Here is a 23,360-nt window from a genome sequence, read left to right as displayed (position 1 = left end):
CGTACCATTCAGTGGAAAAATGGCATATGTTACTCACATAGTACACAAATAGCCTAAGTTCTCTTTCACGTGCTAATGCACTTGAACTGTCAAATATACACTATATGTCTCAAACACACAAGTTCACATAAAACATGCATGTATGTACCATAGACCGTAAAAAAATATGGACGACTCGACATCATCCGTTTCCGCTTGGCAGATTTGAAGCTTTCAGGCAGCCTTGCACGGCGCGGACATCTTGGGACCGAGTCTGCGCAGTAGCGATTTCGGGACCGGAGTTGCGCAGTAGAGCGCAGGAAGTAGAGCAGGAAGTACAGTCGCGATATCAAAAGCCCGCCCACACTCTCGCAGATGCAGAACAATTAATTATGTTGGTGTGAAATAAACAGTTATGGAAATGTAGAAATTAAAGCTAAAGCTCTAATCTGCTCCCAAAAATTTCAAAAAAAGTCTGTTAGTGCCTCAGTGACAGCTTCACTCAGAGAAGCCGTCAGTCTCAGCTGTCAATCATGACGTCACACACCCCGTTTTTAAAGCATCAAATAACTAACTCAAAGTAAACTTATTTTTAAAACGAACACCTGAAATGAAATCATCGTGATGATAACTGCCTTCAGTGACAAACTAACTTTGGGGAAACATTTTTTAAGGGGAATTGTATTATTTATTTTGCCTCGTGTCCATTAGAAAACTCAGAGGGGCGGCTATACTGGGACCGGTAACCGGGGGGTGATCGAGGCGCGAAAGCTTCAGTAAATGAGAGGGAGACTGCAGGCTTGGTATGTATAATAGTGTGGTCAAAAGTACCGACTGCGATACCAAATCGGTACTGAAATGTAAAAATGTGACGTTTCGAGCTCTGATTATAGACGCCTGCATTCAAACTCTCTGCGTGTATCTGTGTAAGTGCTCTGTGAAAAGCGCCATTCATGTATTTTTACAACATGTTTGTCAAGCTGATCGTAGTAGCCAATCAAAGACATGTGTGAGCACAATGGCCAGTCAGAGTGTGGCAAGGGGGGCGTGGTTCAGTGAGGTCTGCAGCGGGAGAGAGAGCCGCGGGACAAGCGGTACGTGAGTGGGTTGGAAGCAGATTAATAACACCTGTCTCTTGTTCTAGTAATGAGCGCGGAGAGGGGATAAAACAGCAGTGGAACCGGAGATCGAGGAGAGAGAGAACCCGGACGGTTGATGCGAACCCCCATGTACAGAGACTGAGTACCGGAACCCGGAAGTGCCGACCCGGAAGTGATCGAGAGATCGTGTTATGAGATTCCACACTTGAATGTGTGTGTGCTGACAAGTTTATTGAGAAAATAAAGAGCAAGCATCAACCGTCCAGCCGACCCCTTGTCCTCTTCCTTCCTCCTTATATCGAACTTTGTTACAGTGGTGCCGAAATGCGGGAAGGAAGTAGGACCGCGCCGCCGCCATGACTACTCCAACGCCCTCCGCCACGCCGTTTGCGGACATTATCACCTCTCTCGCGGCCCTCCACCAGGAACAACATCAGTCCATGCTGGAGCTGCGGGCGGACCAGGAGCGCCGATTCGAGGCCATCGTCCGCGGCCAGCAAGAGGACCGCGAGAGGTTCCGGAGCTGGATAGACCGGGAGGTTCGCACCGAAGCCGCCGGGCTCGCCAGCGCACCGGTCCACGTGCCCCTACACAAGATGGGGCCACAGGACGATCCCGAGGCCTTCATTGACCTGTTTCAAAAAGCGGCGGAGGCCTGCGGGTGGCCCCGGACACAGTGGCCGGTGCGCCTTATTCCACTGCTCACCGGAGAAGCCCAGGCGGCCGCCCAACAACTGCCGGTGGCGAACCTCCTGGATTACGAAGATCTGAAGAGGGCCATCATCCAGCGGGTCGGTCGGACCCCCGAACAGCACCGTCAGCGTTTCCGCTCGCTGGAGTGGGTGGAGACCGGCCGGCCCTTCGCGATGGCCCACCAGCTCCGGGACGCCTGCCGCAAATGGCTATTGGCCGGTGGAAGCGACGTGGACCACATCGTCGATCTGGTGGTACTGGAGCAGTTCATCGCTCGGCTACCCAAGAAGACCGCCGAGTGGGTCCAGTGCCACCGGCCCACGTCGCTGACGACGGCCATCAACCTGGCGGAGGACCATCTGGTGGCGTGCCCAGGGGTCGGCGAACCCCGACTAACCTCTCCCTCTCTCTCTCCCCCCTCTGTCTCTCCTTCTCACCCTGTCCCTCTCCCTAGGTCCCGCCCTCCAGGGCCCCCTCGCATTCCCCCCAGAGGTCGGGGTGGAATGGGCCCAGGGCAGTACGGGAGTTCGAGGGCCCCGCCCAGGGGGGCGGGGCTGCTGGGGTCGGGCGGAGATAACGGTTCCGGTTCCACCCCCCCTCCGCGCTCATATTCCAACCCACTCCCCGCCGCAGGGGCGGCGGGCAGGCCTGGGCTGGCCTGCTGGCGGTGCGGCGACCCGGACCATTTTGTGGACCGATGTCCAATGATGGACATCGGGACAATGATCCGGGTCCCGGACGTTCAGCGGGCCACCCCTGATCAAGCAGGAGAGTACCAAGTTCCTGTGAGTATCAAGGGGGGTACATATCAGGCCTTGGTGGATTCAGGCTGTAACCAAACCTCGATCCATCAAAGCCTGATGCAGCCTGGGGCATTGGATACAAGCCGCATGGTTAAGGTGCGGTGTGTGCACGGGGATGTGGTGGAATATCCGGTTGTCCCAGTCACGATACAGTTTAGGGGAGAAAATCATAGTGTTGAGGTGGCGGTTAGTCCCCACCTCCGGCATCCGCTAATTCTGGGGACAAATTGGCCCGCCTTTCCGGCGTTATTGGGGTCGATATGCGCGGATGCCGCTTGGGGGAACAAGGCTAGGAACGGGGCGGTGCGAGTGCAGGTTGGTGAGACTGATACGGGACCCTCGGGAACTGCTTCAGAGGAACCGAGCGGGGTCGAGAGACTGATTCTCTCGGACCGCGATGACTTCCCTCTGGAGCAGTCTCAAGACGATACCCTCAAACATGCTTTCCACCAGGTCCGCACGATTGACGGTCAGTCCCTTCAACCCGCCTTGCCCGTCACGTATCCTTATTTTGCCATAATTAAGGATAGGTTGTATCGAGTGACCCAAGACGCTCAGACAAAAGTGGATACAACCCAGTTGTTAGTACCAAAGAGCCGCCGGGAAATGCTTTTCCAGGCGGCTCACTCTAACCCAATGGCGGGCCACCTGGGACAGGCGGCCACGCTGAATCGTTTAATGACCCGATTTTTTTGGCCAGGCATTCATGACAATGTGCGCAGGTGGTGCGCGTCTTGTCCTGAATGTCAGTTGGTGAATCCCCTGGCCTCCCCAAAAGCGCCATTGCGCCCCCTTCCATTAATGCAGGTCCCCTTCGAGAGAATTGCGATGGACCTCATCGGGCCATTAGAGCGATCCGCACGCGGACATCGTTTTGCGCTAGTTATCGTGGACTACGCAACACGATATCCGGAAGCAGTGGCTCTCCGCAACATCTCGGCGAAGAGTGTTGCGGACGCACTGTTTCGTTTAATCTCCCGAGTGGGGATTCCGAAGGAAATCCTCACTGATCAAGGCACGGCGTTTATGTCACGCACGTTAAGCGAATTATACGGGTTATTGGGCATCAAATCGATTCGGACAAGCGTCTATCACCCACAAACAGACGGCTTGGTCGAGCGATTTAATCGCACTCTTAAATCCATGATCCGTAAATTCGTACAGGAAGACGCCAAAAATTGGGATCGGTGGTTAGAACCCCTCTTATTCGCTGTGCGAGAGGTCCCGCAAGCCTCCACGGGGTTTTCCCCCTTCGAGCTTCTCTACGGACGACAGCCCCGTGGGGTGCTGGACGTCCTACGAGAAACTTGGGAGGAGGGGCCTTCTTTGGCCAAAAACGAAATTCAATATGTGCTGGACTTGCGAACAAAACTCCACACCTTGGGGCGGCTATCTAGGGAGAATTTGTTGCAAGCCCAGGACCGCCAAAGCCGGTCGTATAACAGGGGTACGAGACTACGCAAATTCACACCGGGAGAGAAAGTGCTTGTATTACTCCCGACATCGAGCTCTAAATTAATGTCGAAATGGCAGGGGCCGTTTGAGGTCGCTCGACAGGTTGGAGACCTCGATTATGAAGTGATACGGTCCGATAGGAACGGAGCACGGCAAATATATCACCTCAATCTCCTGAAGAAATGGAATGAGGTCGAATCAGTGTTGTTGGCGACGGTGATCGGGGGAGAGGATGATCTCGGGCCAGAGGCGAGCATCAAAGCACAATCGGTCGCACTGGCCCCTGGGGGAGATCACCTCTCACCGTCCCAACTCACTGATCTCTCAAAACTACAGGCGGAATTCGCCGACGTGTTCTCGCCCCTACCGGGCCGTACCGACTTAATTCAGCACCATATCGAGACCGAGCCGGGCGTGGTAGTTCGCAGCCGGCCGTATCGTTTACCTGAACACAAAAAAAAAGTAGTTCAGGAAGAATTAGGGGCAATGCTCGATATGGGAGTAATAGAGGAGTCCAACAGTGACTGGGCGAGCCCGATCGTTTTGGTCCCTAAAACCGACGGCTCGGTCAGGTTCTGTGTGGACTACCGCAAGGTGAACGCAGTGTCGAAATTCGACGCGTATCCAATGCCGCGGGTTGACGAGTTGCTTGATCGGCTGGGCACGGCTCGATTTTATTCGACATTGGACTTAACGAAGGGCTATTGGCAGATCCCCTTGTCTCCATTGTCCAAAGAAAAAACAGCCTTCACCACGCCGTTCGGATTGCACCAATTCGTCACGCTTCCCTTCGGTTTGTTCGGGGCACCCGCTACCTTTCAGCGCCTCATGGACAGGATTTTGCGTCCCCATGCCGCATATGCTGCTGCCTACCTGGACGACATCGTGATTTACAGTCACGATTGGCAGCGGCATATGCAACATGTCCGGGCGGTCTTGAGGTCGTTGAGGGGAGCGGGGCTCACGGCCAACCCGAAGAAGTGTGCAATTGGGCGGGTGGAGGTAAGGTATCTGGGCTTCCACTTGGGTCATGGACAGGTGCGTCCCCAAATTGATAAGACCGCCGCAATTGCGACCTGCCCGAGGCCCAAGACCAAAAAGGAGGTAAGGCAGTTCTTGGGGCTGGCGGGATATTATAGACGGTTTATACCAAATTATTCGGACCTCACCAGCCCCCTGACTGACCTTACTAAAAAGGGGCTACCAGATACGGTCCAATGGACGGAGCCGTGCCAGCAGGCCTTCACCCGAGTTAAGGCTGCTCTATGTGGCGGGCCGCTTTTACACTCCCCTGACTTTTCTCTCCCTTTTCTGTTGCAGACTGACGCGTCGGACAGGGGGCTGGGCGCAGTCCTGGCCCAGGAGGTGGAGGGGGGAGAGCGGCCGGTGCTGTACATTAGCCGTAAGCTCTCGAAGAGAGAGGCTAAGTACAGCACCATCGAAAAAGAGTGCCTTGCCATCAGGTGGGCCGTTCTCACCCTCCGCTACTACCTTCTGGGGCGGGAGTTCACCCTCTGTTCGGACCACGCTCCTCTCCAGTGGCTCCACCGCATGAAGGATACCAACGCGCGGATCACCCGTTGGTATCTAGCTCTTCAGCCTTTTAAGTTCCAGGTGGTCCACAGGCCGGGTGCTCAGATGGCTGTGGCCGACTTCCTCTCCAGAAATGGGGGGGGGGGGGGGGGGCTGCAGGCCGGACGGCTCCCCGGCCTGAGTCGGGCGGTGGGGGTATGTGGCAAGGGGGGCGTGGTTCAGCGAGGTCTGCAGCGGGAGAGAGAGCCGCGGGACAAGCGGTACGTGAGTGGGTTGGAAGCAGATTAATAACACCTGTCTCTTGTTCTAGTAATGAGCGCGGAGAGGGGATAAAACAGCAGTGGAACCGGAGATCGAGGAGAGAGAGAACCCGGACGGTTGATGCGAACCCCCATGTACAGAGACTGAGTACCGGAACCCGGAAGTGCCGACCCGGAAGTGATCGAGAGATCGTGTTATGAGATTCCACACTTGAATGTGTGTGTGCTGACAAGTTTATTGAGAAAATAAAGAGCAAGCATCAACCGTCCAGCCGACCCCTTGTCCTCTTCCTTCCTCCTTATATCGAACTTTGTTACACAGAGGTGTTTACGATTCCGCTCAACTGCGCTCAGAGTGTCACATTTTGAAAATTTCAATGACGATTTTGTATTGCGGTCGGTACTTTTAACAAGGCTAGTATGTATTGTGTGTAGGGGTGACCCCGAATAGTCGAAGATTCAATGCATCGATATGCAGAGCCTGATTCGACCACCGATCTCACGGTCGAATCTTCGCGGGTGTTATGAAACAAGGATAATACCATTTTGGCAATATGGGGGTGCTCAATATTTTAAAGACGTGTCGCGGCGCTGAGCTGAGCATCGGTGTGCGACCCCTTTAAGGGCGCTGAGCTTCGCACCGCGCCTTTAAAATTAGAACACGTTCAATGAGTGTACACACACCGCCGGCAGCATTCAGGGCCTGTCCGCGGCCACACAGGAAGTTGTTTAAAATCCTGTTGCACCACAGAGCGCTTTCGTGCAGCTCATCTGTCAGTCAATTCAAAATTGAGCTCGCGTGTATATAATGTGCGCGTCAGGTGGCCGTGTGAGTGAGATCCTGAGGCGCGCAGGGCTGAGCTTACGTATTCACCCGCCTTTTTAGGCAAAATTGGCTTCAGAACCTGCATGAAAAACGCACTCAAAGTGTTCTTTTCCTCTCTAGGCAGGTATTTTTTTAGGTTTATTTATCAAAATGTTCTTTTATATATTTGTGTGATGTTCTGTATTTCAATCGCGGCTTTAACATGTTATGAGAACGGTTTATTAATGTTTATCTACCACATTACCTTTTAGGCTATTTAAACCTAAATAAGAAAGCCACTGTCAGTTCGTCTGTCAGTTGGCAGGCAGTTTTGGTCGCTTTGTTAAAAGTAGTTGCTGTGTGCAGTCAGGGGCGTCGGACTGGGGGGATAAAGGGTACCCAGGGCCCGAGGCAGGGGGGGCCCCTTAGAAGTCAGTTTTCTATACATGCATATACATTAATCAGAGTATGGCTTATTTTGTTTAGGTTTTAAAGGTGCACTCTGTAGTATTTTTGCAGTAAAATATCCAAAAACCACTAGGCTGGTGTTATATATTTTGTTCAGTTGAGTACCTACAATATCCCAGAAGTTTCCAACTATTTGTAAATTGTGAGAAAATTGCTATTTTAACTAAGGACAGGGACGTTTCAGAATTGCGTTTGAGAGAGTCGCCTGTCAATTGCGTCATATCTGCGTTACCCTCGGTTTCGGCTTTTATTTGGCAGGAGCGCTTTACTCTTAGCAGTGTGAACAAGTGAACGCACAGAGTAAAGTCATAACATCGTTTTAAACACACTTAAATGTATCTAATATGATAAACAGAGCTACATTACCTCAAAATCATAACCGGAAGAGCGGATCAGTGCAGGCGCCCGGCGACTGTGTCCCGTCCCGTCATAATAAAAGTCCCGGTATTCGCGAGGCAGGTATTTGTTTAACAATCGCTCCAGCAGCTGTGCTCAGGTCCATAACACTCGGTCCTGCTCTGCTTTAGACTACAGTAACGTTAATAACCCCATGCATGAACGTGATTTCTGCCCGAGTCCTATTTTCCACCAGCTGTGATGACAAGACCACATCTCCCAAGATGCTGCCCTCACACTTTGCGTCATCAAACTACGATTTGTTTTGAATAGGCGCCCTCCAGTGGAAGGAAAGCTGCATAGTGCACCTTTAAGTTTTTTTATGATAAAAATGCAATACCCCACCCATTGGTATCACTATGGTATTTGGTACGGGGGCCCAGCAAGATGATTTGTACCCAGGGCCCAAAATTTGGTGCTACGCCGCTGTGTGCAGTGTGTAAAGGAAAATAAAAAAAAAGTTTTACCCTTCTGCTGACTGTCGTTCCCCTCCCAACCCATTCACACACACAGATGATTCGACTATCAGTCGACCATAGAGAGATTTGACAATTCTGATTCGATTGTCTAAATCCTTAGTCGAGGACAGCCCTAATTGTGTGTATATCAGCGTAAAATACAGTTCCTACTACTATTGTAAAAAAAAAAACACTCTTTCGTGTCTTCCTTTTTATAAAGACAGAGGACACTAAAGAAGAGTCAGACACATCAAGTCAGGAACGGAAAAACTTGCATCTCCTTTAATGCTCACGTTGCACTCATACATTTTCTAGAGCCCTCTCGTCATTTCCACCATCATATAACTCCACCCATTACTATGTATTAATGTAACAATGCTTAATGCATAACACACTCACTGCTCTTGATTGAATAAATTTAGTAGCTTTAATAAGGACACATTTCTTACTTGAATGCGGCTGTTAAATGCTCTGTTGAGGAGCTAAACATGGAACACTGTGTACAGCTCTCTGAGGGCTGGGTCTATGCTAATAGGGCGGAGTTCGTCACCAGTCGTGGGCGGGGCCTAAGCAGCATATTGTACAGAATCTGTAAATGATTGTTCTGAGACCAGTGTTGCCAACCTAGTGACTTTGTCCTATATTTAATGACTTTTTAGACCCCTTTAGGGACTTATTTTCAAAAAAGCAACTAGCGACAAATCTAGTGAACACCATATAAAAGTTAATTTGGCACAATAGGTCCCCTTTTAACCAACTGAAGTACTCACATAAAGCAGCTGCAGGGGTCCACTGAATCGTCTGGGGGAAACTCCAAACATGTATTTGAGTTGAGAGATGATGACGTGAGTGGCCGCACCTGTCGTGTATCCGCGCACTAGCGGCTCTGAGAGATACGTCACTACAAACCCGAACCGAACCAGACCTAATAAAACCTACAGGAAAAGACAAATACGAAATTAACAAAACAACTTTATTGTTTCCAGATTCTTTCATGTGTTATTTTGCAAGATTCACTTGGAAGATGCCGCACAGTAACGTCGTTGCAGCGGCCACTTTCACCCGCTGCACGTCTCGCGCCTCCGTATCCACAACGACGGATCCATTTGTCCCATTGGTGAGAAACTGATCCTCAGGAGCCAATCGCTGTGAGACGCTTCCGATCATTATGCTAATCACCGCAAAGGTTCCTACAAAGCATTGAAGGCAGGCAAATTGGGTGTTTTTACTTAAAGGGATACTTCACTGCCTTTTCATATTAAACTATGTTATTCCCTTAACTTAAACGAGTTGATACATACCTCTCTCGTTTCAGTGCGTGCACTTAATCTCTCTGACGGGCAGTGACGATCTGATAGCATTTAGCTTAGCCCACTAAGCCCAGTTCATTCACTATGGTACCAAACAGAGATCAAGTTAGAAGCGACCAAACACCTCCACGTTTCCCCTATTTAAATACAGTTACACGGGTAGTAGAACGATCAAGTATGGTGACAAAATAAAACGTGGTGCGTTTCTAATCGGATTAAAAAGGAGAACTATAATGTATGGCGGAATAGCACTTCTGAGAGTACTTCGGCTCGGCGCAGTAAAAAGTCCCGGCCGAAACATCTTCCCTCACATCTCCCTATTGACAGAAATGAGAGAGTGAGGGGGAGGTGTGTATCAACTCGTTTTAAGGGAATAACATAGTTTAATATGAAAAAGCGGTGAAGTAACCCTTTAATCACACTGTCAGAAATGATTACTGTAGTAGGCTGTGTATATAGCCTGTATAACAATTATGCATGAGAATGCTGGGAAACATATTTTATGTATAAAATATATTTTGTATCAAATACAAATTCACATTTTTGCATTAGCTACATTCTTTATATTCCCTTACCTATTGAGACATGTTTAGAAGTGCCAAAGATGAAGTACACCAGCACAGGATAGAAGGAGGTGTAGAGACCAAACACAGGTGGGACAGAAGCCAAGAGAGCGTATGCCATACCTGAGCATCAATCAACACAGACGAGCTTACAGTGGACATCACAATTTAACAGTCTGAAATGTTTTTGCAAAGAAACGTGAGGGAACGTGGGTCTAATGCCATTTCATTCATTCTGGCTTAGGCTATTTACACTGTTAAAGAGTAGGGATGGGCAACAGTGGTCGAGTACTCGAACGTGACAGCGACGATCGGTCATGAAAAAGATGATCGCCCTGACTTAACAAAATATATTTGTCTATTTTTTTTTTTAGATTGGTTATTGTGTGTGCGCATTTGTTTATTTTTCAAAGACATTTATGGTTCATAATCTAGCAGTTATTTATTTTATAGTCATATGTTCATATTTGCATAGACATCTTATGTTTGTGTCAACATAAATTTTCACAACAGTCTTAAAATAGTTTCATATCTCCATGACGGAGGCGCCCAATTTTTTGGGTGGCCTGGCAGGAGACAGCAGTTACCCTGGGGTGGCACAGTAAACATCATTATGCAAAAAAAACAGGGCATGTATCCAACCTTAAAATATATATATATATTTAAAGGTTCCAAAATTTTTTTTTATGAGGCTTTTCAACATTAATATGAGTTCCCCTAGTCTGAATATTGTCCCCAGGTGGCTAGAAATTTTGATCGGTGTAAACAGAGTTCTGCCTGTCTGACAGTAAGACCAGCTGATCTTGAATTGTCCTGTTATGACATCATCAGGAAAGGTTTCCTCCCCTTTTGTGAGAGAAATAACATTGCAAAGTCCACTTGTGTTTTTTCAGAGCTCTGATACAAACAAAATAAACTTGCGCTCTCAACAACTCTCAGCAATCTTTCCCCAGCTCTCCGTCTCTCTCTGGACTGGCAGTGAGTGCTGCTTCTGCTCCCGCCCATAGACCGTAAATAAATATGGACGACTCGGCATTATCCGTTTCCTGAAGCTTTCAGGCGGCCTGCACGGCGCTGACATCCAAGCCTGCATAGTAGAGACCGAGTCTGCGTAGGGACCGAGTCTGCGTAGTAGAGATTTCGGGACCGGAGTTGCGCAGTAGAGAGCAGGAAGTAGAGCAGGAAGTACAGTCGCGATATCAAAAGCCCGCCCACACTCTCGCAGATGCAGAACAATTAATTATGTTGGTGTGAAATAAACAGTTATGGAAATGTAGAAATTAAAGCTAAAGGTCCAATCTGCTTCCAAAAATCCCCCAAAAAGTCTGTTAGTGCCTCCGTGACAACTTCACTCAGAGAAGCCGTCGATCTCAATCATGACGTCACACCCCCCGTTTTTATAGCATCAAATAACTAACTAAAACTAATGCTGCGTCCCAATTCGCCTACTTATACTACGTCCTAAAAGTATGTACTCTTTTTGTGAAGAAAAAGTATATACTTTTGAGTGTGTAGCAGAAAAGTATGCAAGCTTCGGGACATATTACTTCGCCATCTTTAACGGACTCTGTCGCTTAGTTACGTGCATCTCGTCACCGTTTATCTGCTCTGTCAATCATCGTCAGATTCGTCACAGTTCAAATCCTTCACATTCAGTTTAATCTCCTACCGTATCGGAGAGAAATGTAGCCGCTCGTTGATCTGCCATTTGTGGGTCTTTAATGCTTTAAAAGGAGACTCTCCTCATGTGTTTGCAGTTTGAATATAATGATGCATTTAAACGTTAATGGCCAAACGTGTCATTACAAAAGTTCACAATGCTGCTGCAGGTGAAATATAATGTGGACAACACTGAATAAATATATTTTTGTCAGGTTAAATATTGATAGGGTCACTCAAACCCCTTTATCTAAACTTCTCTAACCGTCGAACTCGCACATCCGTCATGTTTGTAGTTTTTTAACGCTTTTTATCTGCGTTTGTAGTTCTAATCGAATCCTCGTCCAACTCACAATGGGTTGTGGGCAATATCAGCCGTTAGAGTGCCCATCGATCCATACTGTGAATTCGGACCGGAAATAGTAAACCATCCGGGAATCTTTGGAATACTCTTTTCAACATACTACGATTTGGGACATACTAATTCTATTTTCGTATACTATTTAGGATGGATAGTATGCGAATTGGGACGCAGGGTAAACTTATTTTAAAAACGAACACTTGAAATGAAATCATCGTGATGATAACTGACTTCAATGACATAAACTAACTTTGGGGAAAAAATATTTTCTTGTATTCCCATTATAATTTCCCAGTTTGGCTTTGAGAATCATCTGTTTAACCCACTCAGCATATTGTCAAGTACAGGGTAGAATACACTGGTGTGAAAAGTGTCTTTAGTACTTTGACAATGACCAGCGAATTGGGACTTTGTACATAGAGCTTTAAACTCTGTTCAGTCTTTCTTTTAGGAGCTGGCTCTGTTTCAAAGTTGCATTGTTCAGCTGTGTTTAAGACAAAGTCTTTCAAAGTAGGAATCATTCCTATAATAATAAAAAAACAATGCATAAGAGCTTCAGTTAGATTCATGGCTGAACTCAAATCAAGAAATGGTGACTAAAGAATATCAGAGAGACATTTTGTTTCACTAAAAAGACACATAGTTTCAATAAATATCGAAGGTCACTAAAAGACCAAGGAATCTCAGGTCAATTTGACTAACAATTCTGTCTCCACAGTTTTCTTCAGATATTTCCATTAGCACACAAATCACAGCAGGTAATCGTTTGAGTATAGTATTGCAAGCCATATGTTGACAAGACCTCCTTGGCTTGTGTGACTTTATTTTTGCAGCTCTCTGGGTGCACTATCATATATTTCTTTCTGTACGTTAAGCCATTTGTTATGAACATAGGATCCTGACATGAAAGAATTCAGTCTCTGCAAAACTGTAAAGAAACATTCAGCTTGGGGTCCTGCTTTCACTGTATCAACTAGTACTAAATTAAGGCAATGGGCATTGCAATGTACATAAAATGCCTGCTTGGCCACCTCCTTAAAGCTACACTGTGTAACTTTTTTAGTTTATTCTTAGCTAAAAACACTTAGTTCTTCCAAAAATATATGTGCTCATTAATATTTACTTCTTTCAAGTAATAAAGTATTCTCGTAAGTTTATAATATGCCATTGAAAATACATAAAGTATTGTTCAAAATAATAGCAGTACAATGTGACTAACCAGAATAATCAAGGTTTTTAGTATATTTTTTTATTGCTACGTGGCAAACAAGTTACCAGTAGGTTCAGTAGATTCTCAGAAAACAAATGAGACCCAGCATTCATGATATGCACGCTCTTAAGGCTGTGCAATTGGGCAATTAGTTGAATTAGTTAAAAGGGGTGTGTTCAAAAACATAGCAGTGTGGCATTCAATCACTGAGGCCATCAATTTTGTGAAGAAACAGGTGTGAATCAGGTGGCCCCTATTTAAGGATGAAGCCAACACTTGTTGAACATGCATTTGAAAGCTGAGGAAAATGGGTCGTTCAAGACATTGTTCAGAAGAACAGCGTACTTTGATTAAAAAGTTGATTAGAGAGGGGAAAACCTATAAAGAGGTGCAAAAACTGATAGGCTGTTCAGCTAAAATGATCTCCAATGCCTTAAAATGGAGAGCAAAACCAGAGAGACGTGGAAGAAAACGGAAGACAACCATCAAAATGGATAGAAGAATAACCAGAATGGCAAAGGCTCAGCCAATGATCACCTCCAGGATGATCAAAGACAGTCTGGAGTTACCTGTAAGTACTGTGACAGTTAGAAAACGTCTGTGTGAAGCTAATCTATTTTCAAGAATCCCCCGCAAAGTCCCTCTGTTAAAAAAAAGGCATGTGCAGAAGAGGTTACAATTTGCCAAAGAACACATCAACTGGCCTAAAGAGAAATGGAGGAACAGTTTGTGGACTGATGAGAGTAAAATTGTTCTTTTTAGGTCCAAGGGCCACAGGCAGTTTGTGAGACGACCCCCAAACTCTGAATTCAAGCCACGGTACACAGTGAAGACAGTGAAGCATGGAGGTGCAAGCATCAAGATATGGGCATGTTTCTCCTACTATGGTGTTGGGCCTATTTATCGCATACCAGGGATCATGGATCAGTTTGCATATGTTAAAATACTTGAAGAGGTCATGTTGCCCTATGCTGAAGAGGACATGCCCTTGAAACGGTTGTTTCAACAAGACAATGACCCTAAACACACTAGTAAACGGGCAAAGTCTTGGTTCCAAACCAACAAAATGAATGTTATGGAGTGGCCAGCCCAATCTCCAGACCTTAATCCAATTGAGAACTTGTGGGGTGATATCAAAAATGCTGTTTCTGAAGCAAAACCAAGAAATGTGAATGAATTGTGGAATGTTGTTAAAGAATCATGGAGTGGAATAACAGCTGAGAGGTGCCACAAGTTGGTTGACTCCATGCCACACAGATGTCAAGCAGTTTTAAAAAACTGTGGTCATACAACTAAATATTAGTTTAGTGATTCACAGGATTGCTAAATCCCAGAAAAAAAAAAATGTTTGTACAAAATAGTTTTGAGTTTGTACAGTCAAAGGTAGACACTGCTATTTTTTTGAACACACCCCTTTCAACTAATTGCCCAATTGCACAGCCTTAAGAGCGTGCATATCATGAATTCTGGGTCTCATTTGTTTTCTGACAATCTACTGAACCTACTGGTAACTTGTTTGCCACGTAGCAATAAAAAATATACTAAAAACCTTGATTATTCTGGTTAGTCACATTGTACTGCTATTATTTTGAACAATACTGCACGGGTGAGGGTTCGAATGCTGGTCGTCATGTTGCCCCTCCATCTTGAAAGTACATTAGCCAAAGAGGAACATACCCATAAATTCAAGCTTCGCCTTTCACGTTTTAACACTCAAAGGCACTGTGTCAAATGTGAAGAGGGGGAATGCCATGTTAATCTTGGACTAAATCAGCCACCGTAGGAGTTAAAACGAAATCAGAATTGAGAGGAACAGAAACCATTATTCACTGGATGGTCATATACCTTTTCACCGCTAGATGGTGGAAAATATCACACAGTGTAGCTTTAATACGGAAATGAACGCCAGATTGCTTGCAACTTATTACGGAGACACAATGATAGGCTTTCCCAACCAGGTTACTCCTGTAATCCAAGCCGTATCTTTCAAGAATATGGATTATTTTTTCTGGCAGTCCTGCAGCATCGAGTCGCTCTGCAGCTTCAAAATGTAAGAAGCTTACTTTAACTGCTCCTTGGTAATAGTATCTTAGTTCCAAAGATATCTGTTCTTTTGTGTGTGTGGTATCTTAACTTTCATCAGCCATAATGGTAAAACACCTAACTTTCCTTGACCTTTATGATGGAGACACACACCATTTCTGCCAATGTGTCCAGAATTTAGTTTTGAACATGATGACTTGTGTATTTTGTGTTTTGATTCCCCGCCAATTTCTTTTTAACAAATGAGTCAGGGTTGGGAATAACATTTAATATTTCGAAAAAGTTTCCCTTGTTGTCTGCATCAGCTGTCTCCCTCTGACCCCTCTTGGATATGTTCTGGGTTGCAGTTAACAGCAAGACTTCAGCTAGTTTTATATATATTTGCTTTTTTGTGATCTTTATTTAAGAGTCATTTAAGTCTTTTTTCTTCTTTCAAATTCCTTCCAAGCCATCATTGCATTTGTGTGTACCTGAGGCTTTGCATGTCCAGCAAATCCACCATCTCTGAAAGTCTCCCTTTTCCAATTCTTATATCCCACAGCGGACGTAAACATAGCAAGTGTGTGAGTGGAGGTATACCTAACATTTCTCTTTGACTTGTGCTCTCTGGAGATACTTCTCCCTCACTCTCTGGGTCAATCTGTTCTTTCTCTCTTTCTCTTTTCATCCTGCCTAATATTCTTCTGTGTCTTAGTCATTTGGCTGCTTCTTGCTACTCTTCCTGAAGAAGGCTGCCATATGTGTCCTTTCTCTTCATTTTCCTCACATTTCACTGACTGCCTGACGTAAAAACAACTGGAAAACATTTCAACATTAAAACACAAAAATTGGAGGCCTATTACTGAGCAAAGGTTAGAATGTTTCCTATACTGTAGATAAAATCGACATGGAAGCTTAATTATGTTGGAATGTTTGCATCACATTAAATATGTGATAAAAACATAACTTAATGAATTTCCCTATACTCAAGAGATAACAGCATTCAAGTCAGCTAATGTGAAGCTAACTGCTTCATAACCGTTTAGGACATGGATCAAACTTCCCTGACAATGTTATCTTTAAAGGAAGATTTTTCTGATTTAATAACTCGCCTGAAAAGATGTGTTTTTGTGCTCAAACACTTGATCCAAGCACCGAAACGAAGCTGCACTCCTTGTCTCCTCCACTCTTTACGAATGCTGGAAATGTGCGCTATGAAAACTCGCGCAATAGTACATTTGCCTATCGGTGATTACAGGTGAGTGTCACAAGAGTTTCGCTGTCGGAACGTTATCTTAAAGACACGATCATCATCAAGGTCCACTTAGTTCTATATGTAAGAAATTATTTTTGTCTTTTAAAAATGCAATTACGATCAGCCACGCCCTAGAACCGCCCCTGGCCCTGTAAGACGTCATAAAGGGAGGAGTTGCTTGTATAAGCACTTCTCCCGGATGAACGCTAGCGCACACTGACCAGAGTGAGAGCAAGAGCACGTCCATCAGCGAGCTTCATTTGGGTTACGGGAGCCGTCGGCAGCGCTGTCATTTTGGTTTTTGACCACAACATCAACAACGTCACTAAAGAAGTATGTTTCTGGTTGTAAGGGGACAATTAACCTTGTTCAGCTTCCGCAGAGATCTGCAAGTGTGTGTGTGTGTTCCCGGTCACGAGTCGAAACCACAGGCGGTGAGTGAAACTACATCAAATGTTTTTGTTTTGTTGGCAATCAAACTCTTTTTGTTGGTAAGTGCATACCGTAATGCATAGAACATGAATGTACAGTGAGGGATAATGCCATGATATATTGCGTGTGTGTTTGTGACTCTTTAGATCCGCCCACTACACACCTCCATGAGTTTGCCTGTTTTTGGAAAGAATCGGTACAACATATCTATCTTTTATAAATATGATAAAACTAAAAACTCTTCAGAGATATAAAGGACGCAGTACTGTTCTACTCAAGATTAATCTGAGGTTGGCAGTAACTGTGTGTGTTATGTACCCTTTAAAGGTACCCTATGCAACTTTCCGTCCACTGGAGGGCGCCTGTTCTAAACAAAGGCGTAGTTTGATGACGCCAAGTTTGAGCGCAGTATCTTGGGACATGTGCCCTGCGTCCCAATTCGCATACTATCCATCCTAAATAGTATTTGAAAATAGAATTAGTATGTCCCAAATCATAGTATGTTGAAAAGAGTATTCCAAAGGTACCCGGATGGTTTACTGTTTCCGGTCCGAATTCGAAGTATCGATGGGCACTCTAACGGCTGATATTGCCCACAACCCACTGCGAGGTCGTATGGGGATTCGATTAGAACTACAAACACTACAAACAAAAACTACAAACATGACGGATGTGCGAGTCCGGCGGTTAAGTAGAGAAGTTTAGATAAAGGGGTTTGAGTGACCAACTATCAATATTTAACCTGACAAAAATATATTTATTCAGTGTATTCCACATTATATTTCACCTGCAGCAGCATTGTGAACTCTTGTAATGACACGTTTGGCCATTAACTTTTAAATGCGTCATTATATTTAAACTGCAAACACATGAGGAGAGTCTCTGCATTAAAGACCCACACATGACAGATCAACGAGCGTCTACATTTCTCTCCGATACGGCAGGAGATTAAACTGAATGTGGAGGATTTGAACTGTGACGAATCTGACGATGATTGACAGGGCAGTTAAACGGTGACGGGATGCACGTAACTAAGCTACAGAGTCCGTTAAAGATGGCGAAGTAGTATGTCCCGAAGCTTGCATACTTTTCTGCTACACACTCAAAAGTATAAACTTTCTCTGCACAAAAAGAGTACATAATTTTAGGACGTAGTATAAGTAGGCGAATTGGGACGCAGCAGTGGTCTCCACCTCACAACCGGTGGAAAATAGGACTCAGGCAGAAATTATGTTCATGGATGCGATTATTAACGTTACTGTAGTGTAAAGCAGAGCAGGGCCGAGTGTTGTGAAGCTGAGCACGGCCGCTGGAGCGATTGTTATACAAACAAATGCATTGCGGACACCGGGACTTTTATTATGACGGGACGGGACACAGTCGCCGGGCGCTCGCACTTCCGCCTTTTCCGGTCATGATTGTAAAGCAGCTCTGTTTATCATATTAGATACATTTAAGTGTGTTTAAAATGATGTTATGACGTTACTCTGTGTGTTCGCTCAGCGCTGCTGTAACATGTTCACACTGAGAAAAGCACTTCTGCAGAATAAAAGCGAGGGTAGTGCAGATATGACGTCATCGACAGGCGACTCCCTCAAACGCTATGCTAACACGTCCCGGTCCTTAGTTAAAATGGCAATTTTCTCACAATTTACAAATAGTTGGTACATTTGGGATATTGTAAGTTCTCAACTGAACAAAATATATAACACTGGCCTGGTGGTTTTTGGATATTTTACTGCAAAAATACTACATAGTGCACCTTTAATTAAAAAATGATTTAGCAAAATTTCCACCCCCTTTTTTCCTGGGGATATCACAGCAATGTTGTTTTGTCCTTTTTTCATTCTTCAAGGAACATTTTGACAATATTTATCCAATGTGTAGTTTTCCTTTGTAACTTGAACTTGTAAACTGACCCTGAGGCAGATGCATGATTCCCACGCTGACACCTGAAACCAGGTCACCAAGTCCATTCTCCTGAACGGAATACCGGGGAATCCAGGACAAAACTGGTATCCACGTTAGAATCCAAGTCTTCCACTGTCCTACAGAACACCTTGCAGACAGTGAAAGAATAATAGTACTCTAAATCTTCATTATTCATCTAACATTATTGGCTATGCAACAATATCCAATGTATTAACAATTCCATTCGTTTTTTTATTTGCTTTGGTACTATTTTCTACAATATATTTGGCTTCGGTCTTCACAAATGTATCCCTTTACAGTATTATACATGGTCTATTGTGGCCTTCAGGTAGCCTATGACTGACTATTGTATTATGTGACCTGGCCTATCATGAACCTTCATATAATTGGCCTTTCATCGTTTTATTTGCATAATTAGCCTATAAAAGCCCTTGACATGCGCAGTCGATTTTTTTCAAGTCATCATCATCGAGTCCTGTCATCAATGGGACATTCGCTGGGCATGATCAAAGAAGAACTGTAGTGCATCCGATTCCACCATTGCAACATAGGACACGTCCTGTGTAGGATGCAGTATACGAAGTGTCCTCAATCAGAATTAAACAGGCAGGAAGTATCACGTTGCTATGCAAACACGTTCAGCCTCGTTGCGCTCTCACACCAGTTTATATGAATGAAAATTATTTATAACTTGAAAATTACTATGAAATGTTTCTTGTCTTGACAGCAATGTACTGTTCTAAACGTGTATAAAGCACTAAAGCGTTGTAATCCTGTTAAGCACAATCATCTGTTTGAGGTAATAGAGCTTAAAAATAAAAACAAGCTTGAACTTACATTTTAAACACCACACCTACGCTCGCATGTATATCTGGCAGTGGTGCAGTTCTCTCATATAATATAAAAAATATATATATATGACGGTTGTTAACGGCAACGCAAAGAATTATGGGTTATCTCCAGCCGTGAAGGCTACACCTCATGCATACTCCGAAATCCTGTGAAAGAAGGACGCATTCAAAGGTCTCATTTGAAGTGTCCTACTCAATTTTTTGAAATGAGACGGCCTTATGACGTATGCATCCTTCAAATGCAAAATCCGGAGGACGCAGCCTTCTGAAATGAGACACAGCTATAGTCTGGCAGAAAATGTGGGTCCTTTCTAATCTCTACGCACAAACGCAAACTGAGTTTGCCGTCCAATGTCGTGTTTTTTCATTTTTTTCAAGCGTGTTGTTTTTAAACCGGTCTTTTCACACTCTTCTTCAACGGCTCAATACTTTGCGGATTGCCACTTAGTGGACTTTTCTGTACTGCTGGCGCACAGACTGTCGACTGTCGTGGATGGTACACGAACGCGGACGGCCGAAGTATACCCGGGGCTTAAGGGTTCTCACTTGTGGCCTAAATGCATCCCAGTATAACATGACTAAATTTGACCTAAATCACATTACTCACATCCTCTTTCACTAAGATAACTATTCCATAACATGCATCAGGAAAGTGTTTACAGCATCATAAACTCCTTATGCTTAAATATCCTATGGTAAGTATACTATCTATACAAACTCCTGGTCGCAGTGATACTTCACAGCTTATGCGGCTTTTCAATTTGGTCTATCTAGGTTAACTTGCGCACCCATGCCTTCTCCACTTTATGGCCTAACGTGGCCACTTTCATGACCTATGTGGCCTTTTTCGTACCTCGGCCTATCGTGGTAGTTTAAACTGCATACCTCGGACTAACATGGCAGTCTTTCATGGCCTACGTGGCATTCCTTTATGCAATGGCCAAAGGATTTCCTTGTTTAATGATTTTAACTCCTATGTCAATGTCTGTATTTTCAATAATATCATCTATTTTCTTCGCCTAATATTTTAGGAACTTCATCCAAGGAATAATCCAACTGTGTCTATTTCTCTACAAGTTATTTGGGGGTAGGCTCCGCCCCTGTCTTCATCTTCAGGCATACTGCTAGTATCTGCTACCCTCTGGATTCGGTTTTTGGACGGAGCCTACACCAAAGAACCTCATTTCTTCTATTTGATACTAATTTGCATACTAACTGTTAAATAAATCTTATTCAAATGAGCTCTTGCTCCTGAGTCATTCTGGTAGAACTTGTTTGCAATGTCCGTTGGATTACCAAATGTAGTGAATTCTTTTTACATAAGGTGATTTATCGTTGATGATAACCAGCATGTTTAAAGCGTGTGTGTCTGTGTGTGTGTGTGTGTGTGTGTGTGTGTGTGTGTGTGTGTGTGTGTGTGTGTGTGTGTGTGTGTGTGTGTGTGTGTGTGTGTGTGTGTCTGTGTGTGTGTGTGTCTGTGTGTGTGTGTGTGTGTGTGTGTGTGTCTGTGTGTGTGTGTGTGTCTGTGTGTGTGTGTGTGTGTGTGTGTGTGTGTGTGTGTGTGTGAGAGAGAGATGTATGTGTTAGAGAAAGACAGTGTAAAACTAAACAAACTTTTCCCGAACAATTTACTGTACTACTGTATAAATCTGCATTTACAGTAGAAAGCTCAGTGTGATCAAGATCATTTAGCTAGACAAAACTGACATGATCGTATAGAATAGAAAGCAGTTAGTGTCAAATGAGAAAAAAAAAACATCTAAACATTTTGACCAGTACTCACAGGACTTTTTTTATTTTGGTGGCATTGGCCCATTTACAAACACAATAACTAAGTTTTGAAGCATGAATTAAATGTTTTGAATGATATTTTAACACTTGTGACAATTGAACATAGAGATTCGAGAATCTTAAAGGGTTAGTTCACCCAAAAATGAAATTTCTGTCATTAATTCCTCACCCTCATGCCATTTGACACCCGTAAGACCTCTGTTCATCTTCAGACACAAATGAAGATATTTTTGTTGAAATCTGACGGCTCGGAAAGGCCTTCATTGACACCAATGTCATTTCCTCTCTCAAGACCCATAAAGGCACTAAAGACGTCTTTACAAAGCCCATCTCACTACAGCGCTCTACAATCATTTTATGAAATGACGAGAATATTTTTTGTGCGCAAAATATCGAAATAACGACTTATATAGTTATGGGCCTATTTCAAAATAAAGTTCGAACCGTTATGTATCAGTGTATCGATTCATGATTCGGATCCCGTGTCAAACTGCCAAAACGCTGAAATAATGAAATAATCCGAATAATGAATCAATACGCTGATTCATAGCATAATCATTGTTTTGAAATGGGCCATCACTATATAAGTCGTTATTTAGTTTTTTTGCGTACAAAAACTATTCTCGTGGCTTCATAAAATGATTGTAGAGCCACTGTAGTGAGATGGGCTTTGTAACGACGTCTTTAGTGCCTTTATGGGTCTTATAGTGTCAATGAAGGCCTTTCTGAGCCATCAGATTTCAACACTAATATCTTCATTTGCGTTCCAAAGATGAACGGTCTTACGGGTGTCGAACAACATTAGGGTAAGTAATTATTGACAGAATTTTCATTTTTGGGTGAACTAACCCTTTAAGAAAAATGTGCCAAAGCGATTGAGAAACTGTAAAACTACTCAATTGAAAGATCATCATGCTGTTGTGTTTCGGGGATTAAACGAAATGTTCTCATATTTCTCATATTTTCTCATTTTACATAACAAGAATCTTGTGTTTGACACATTGATTATGTGGGCTGAAAATATGTGCAACTGAATGAAAGCATTACATCAGGTTTTGAAAGAATGACTAGCTGTTACAAATGTAATCAGTTTTGTACTAAGAGTTTTGAAAATGGACACCATGTAAAAATAGTACCAAAGTGAAATAAATGTTTTAAAAAAAAGTAAAAAAAATAAAAAAAAGAAAACCCTATGGATAGTGCAAATGTAGCTAGTCACATATTAGTCATAAAGGTTGCTGCATAATTTTCCTTGCATAACACACATGGTGTCTTTGAATACCTTACCTTATAGAGTCCCTGATCTTCTCCTTTATAGAGGGCCCATGGATTTCAGTCTGCCGTTTGGCTACTTCATCTAGTTTGAGTTCATCCAGGATGATCCTCTCCACGCAGAATTTTGCTCCAGCATTTTCAGAGACACCCATGTCTGTCCTATTCATGTTCATTGTATGCTCCTTTCTGCCTAAGTTTAGGGGTCTCGGAAACTCACCTCAAACCCCTCCCAGGGGGAAAAGTATGGATTGGGATGTTTTTTTCTTCTTTTGCTTCCTGAGAATATCTATGAAGATCCTTCTTTTCACTGAGAATAATGAGTCCATTTATAGGTTTCCATGGAGTGAAGACAGACAGGTGAATAATTCATCTATAGGAGCAACCAGAGGATTTGTGAGGAATTTCAGTGTGCAGTTACACACAGTATGTCCAAACCAGAAATGTGCATATGGAAAGAGTTGTTGGGTCCTTATCAGAGTCTTCACGGATCCATCCCACACCACACCCACAGCCGTCCCATAAACATGAGCGTGCCAAATAGATCACACATCTGTAAATTAACTTATGACACTTAACTAACTCACAAACACAGACAAAAAAAAAGCATTTATCACTTTGCTGACACTTTTTTGCAAAAGCACATTTCATTATCTGACAGTGTGCTTGACCAGGAATGATGATTAAATAATGACAGTTTCAGTCCTTGAAAATATAACAACAGGGTACATCTTATGCTGATTACATTGATA

General features: G+C 44.1%; 2 protein-coding genes across 2 annotated transcripts in view; one reads left to right on the top strand and one right to left on the bottom strand.

Annotated features, from left to right (window-relative positions):
- The window catches only part of slc26a6l2 (solute carrier family 26 member 6, like 2), a 48,347-nt gene extending 25,258 nt beyond the window's left edge, over positions 1–23,089 (bottom strand). The window contains exons 1-5 of the mRNA XM_067446774.1: positions 22,624–23,089; positions 18,682–18,821; positions 9,836–9,946; positions 8,968–9,140; positions 8,721–8,885 (exon numbers count right to left, since the gene is read on the bottom strand). Coding sequence (XP_067302875.1) covers positions 8,721–8,885; positions 8,968–9,140; positions 9,836–9,946; positions 18,682–18,821; positions 22,624–22,784 — 750 coding nt within the window. The 5' untranslated portion in view covers positions 22,785–23,089. The remainder of the gene's footprint in view (positions 1–8,720; positions 8,886–8,967; positions 9,141–9,835; positions 9,947–18,681; positions 18,822–22,623) is intronic.
- On the top strand, positions 1,676–6,092 carry LOC137079119 (zinc finger protein with KRAB and SCAN domains 7-like). The gene is made up of 2 exons (XM_067447082.1): positions 1,676–2,557; positions 5,874–6,092. Exons 1-2 carry the CDS (start codon positions 1,676–1,678, stop codon positions 5,874–5,876), a joined length of 885 nt encoding a protein of 294 aa, XP_067303183.1. The 3' UTR covers positions 5,877–6,092.
- Positions 23,090–23,360: the final 271 nt, after the last annotated feature.

This window comes from Pseudorasbora parva, chromosome 6 (genome assembly GCF_024679245.1).
Source record: "Pseudorasbora parva isolate DD20220531a chromosome 6, ASM2467924v1, whole genome shotgun sequence".
NCBI classification, from domain to species: Eukaryota; Metazoa; Chordata; class Actinopteri; order Cypriniformes; family Gobionidae; genus Pseudorasbora; species Pseudorasbora parva.
The sequence above is the reverse complement of the archived record's forward strand: the minus strand, read 5'-3'. Positions and strand labels throughout refer to the sequence as shown.

Coding starts and splice junctions, on each gene's coding strand:
- LOC137079119 (XM_067447082.1), top strand. CDS start 1,676: ATGGGGCCACAGGACGATCCCGAGGCCTTCATTGACCTGTTTCAAAAA.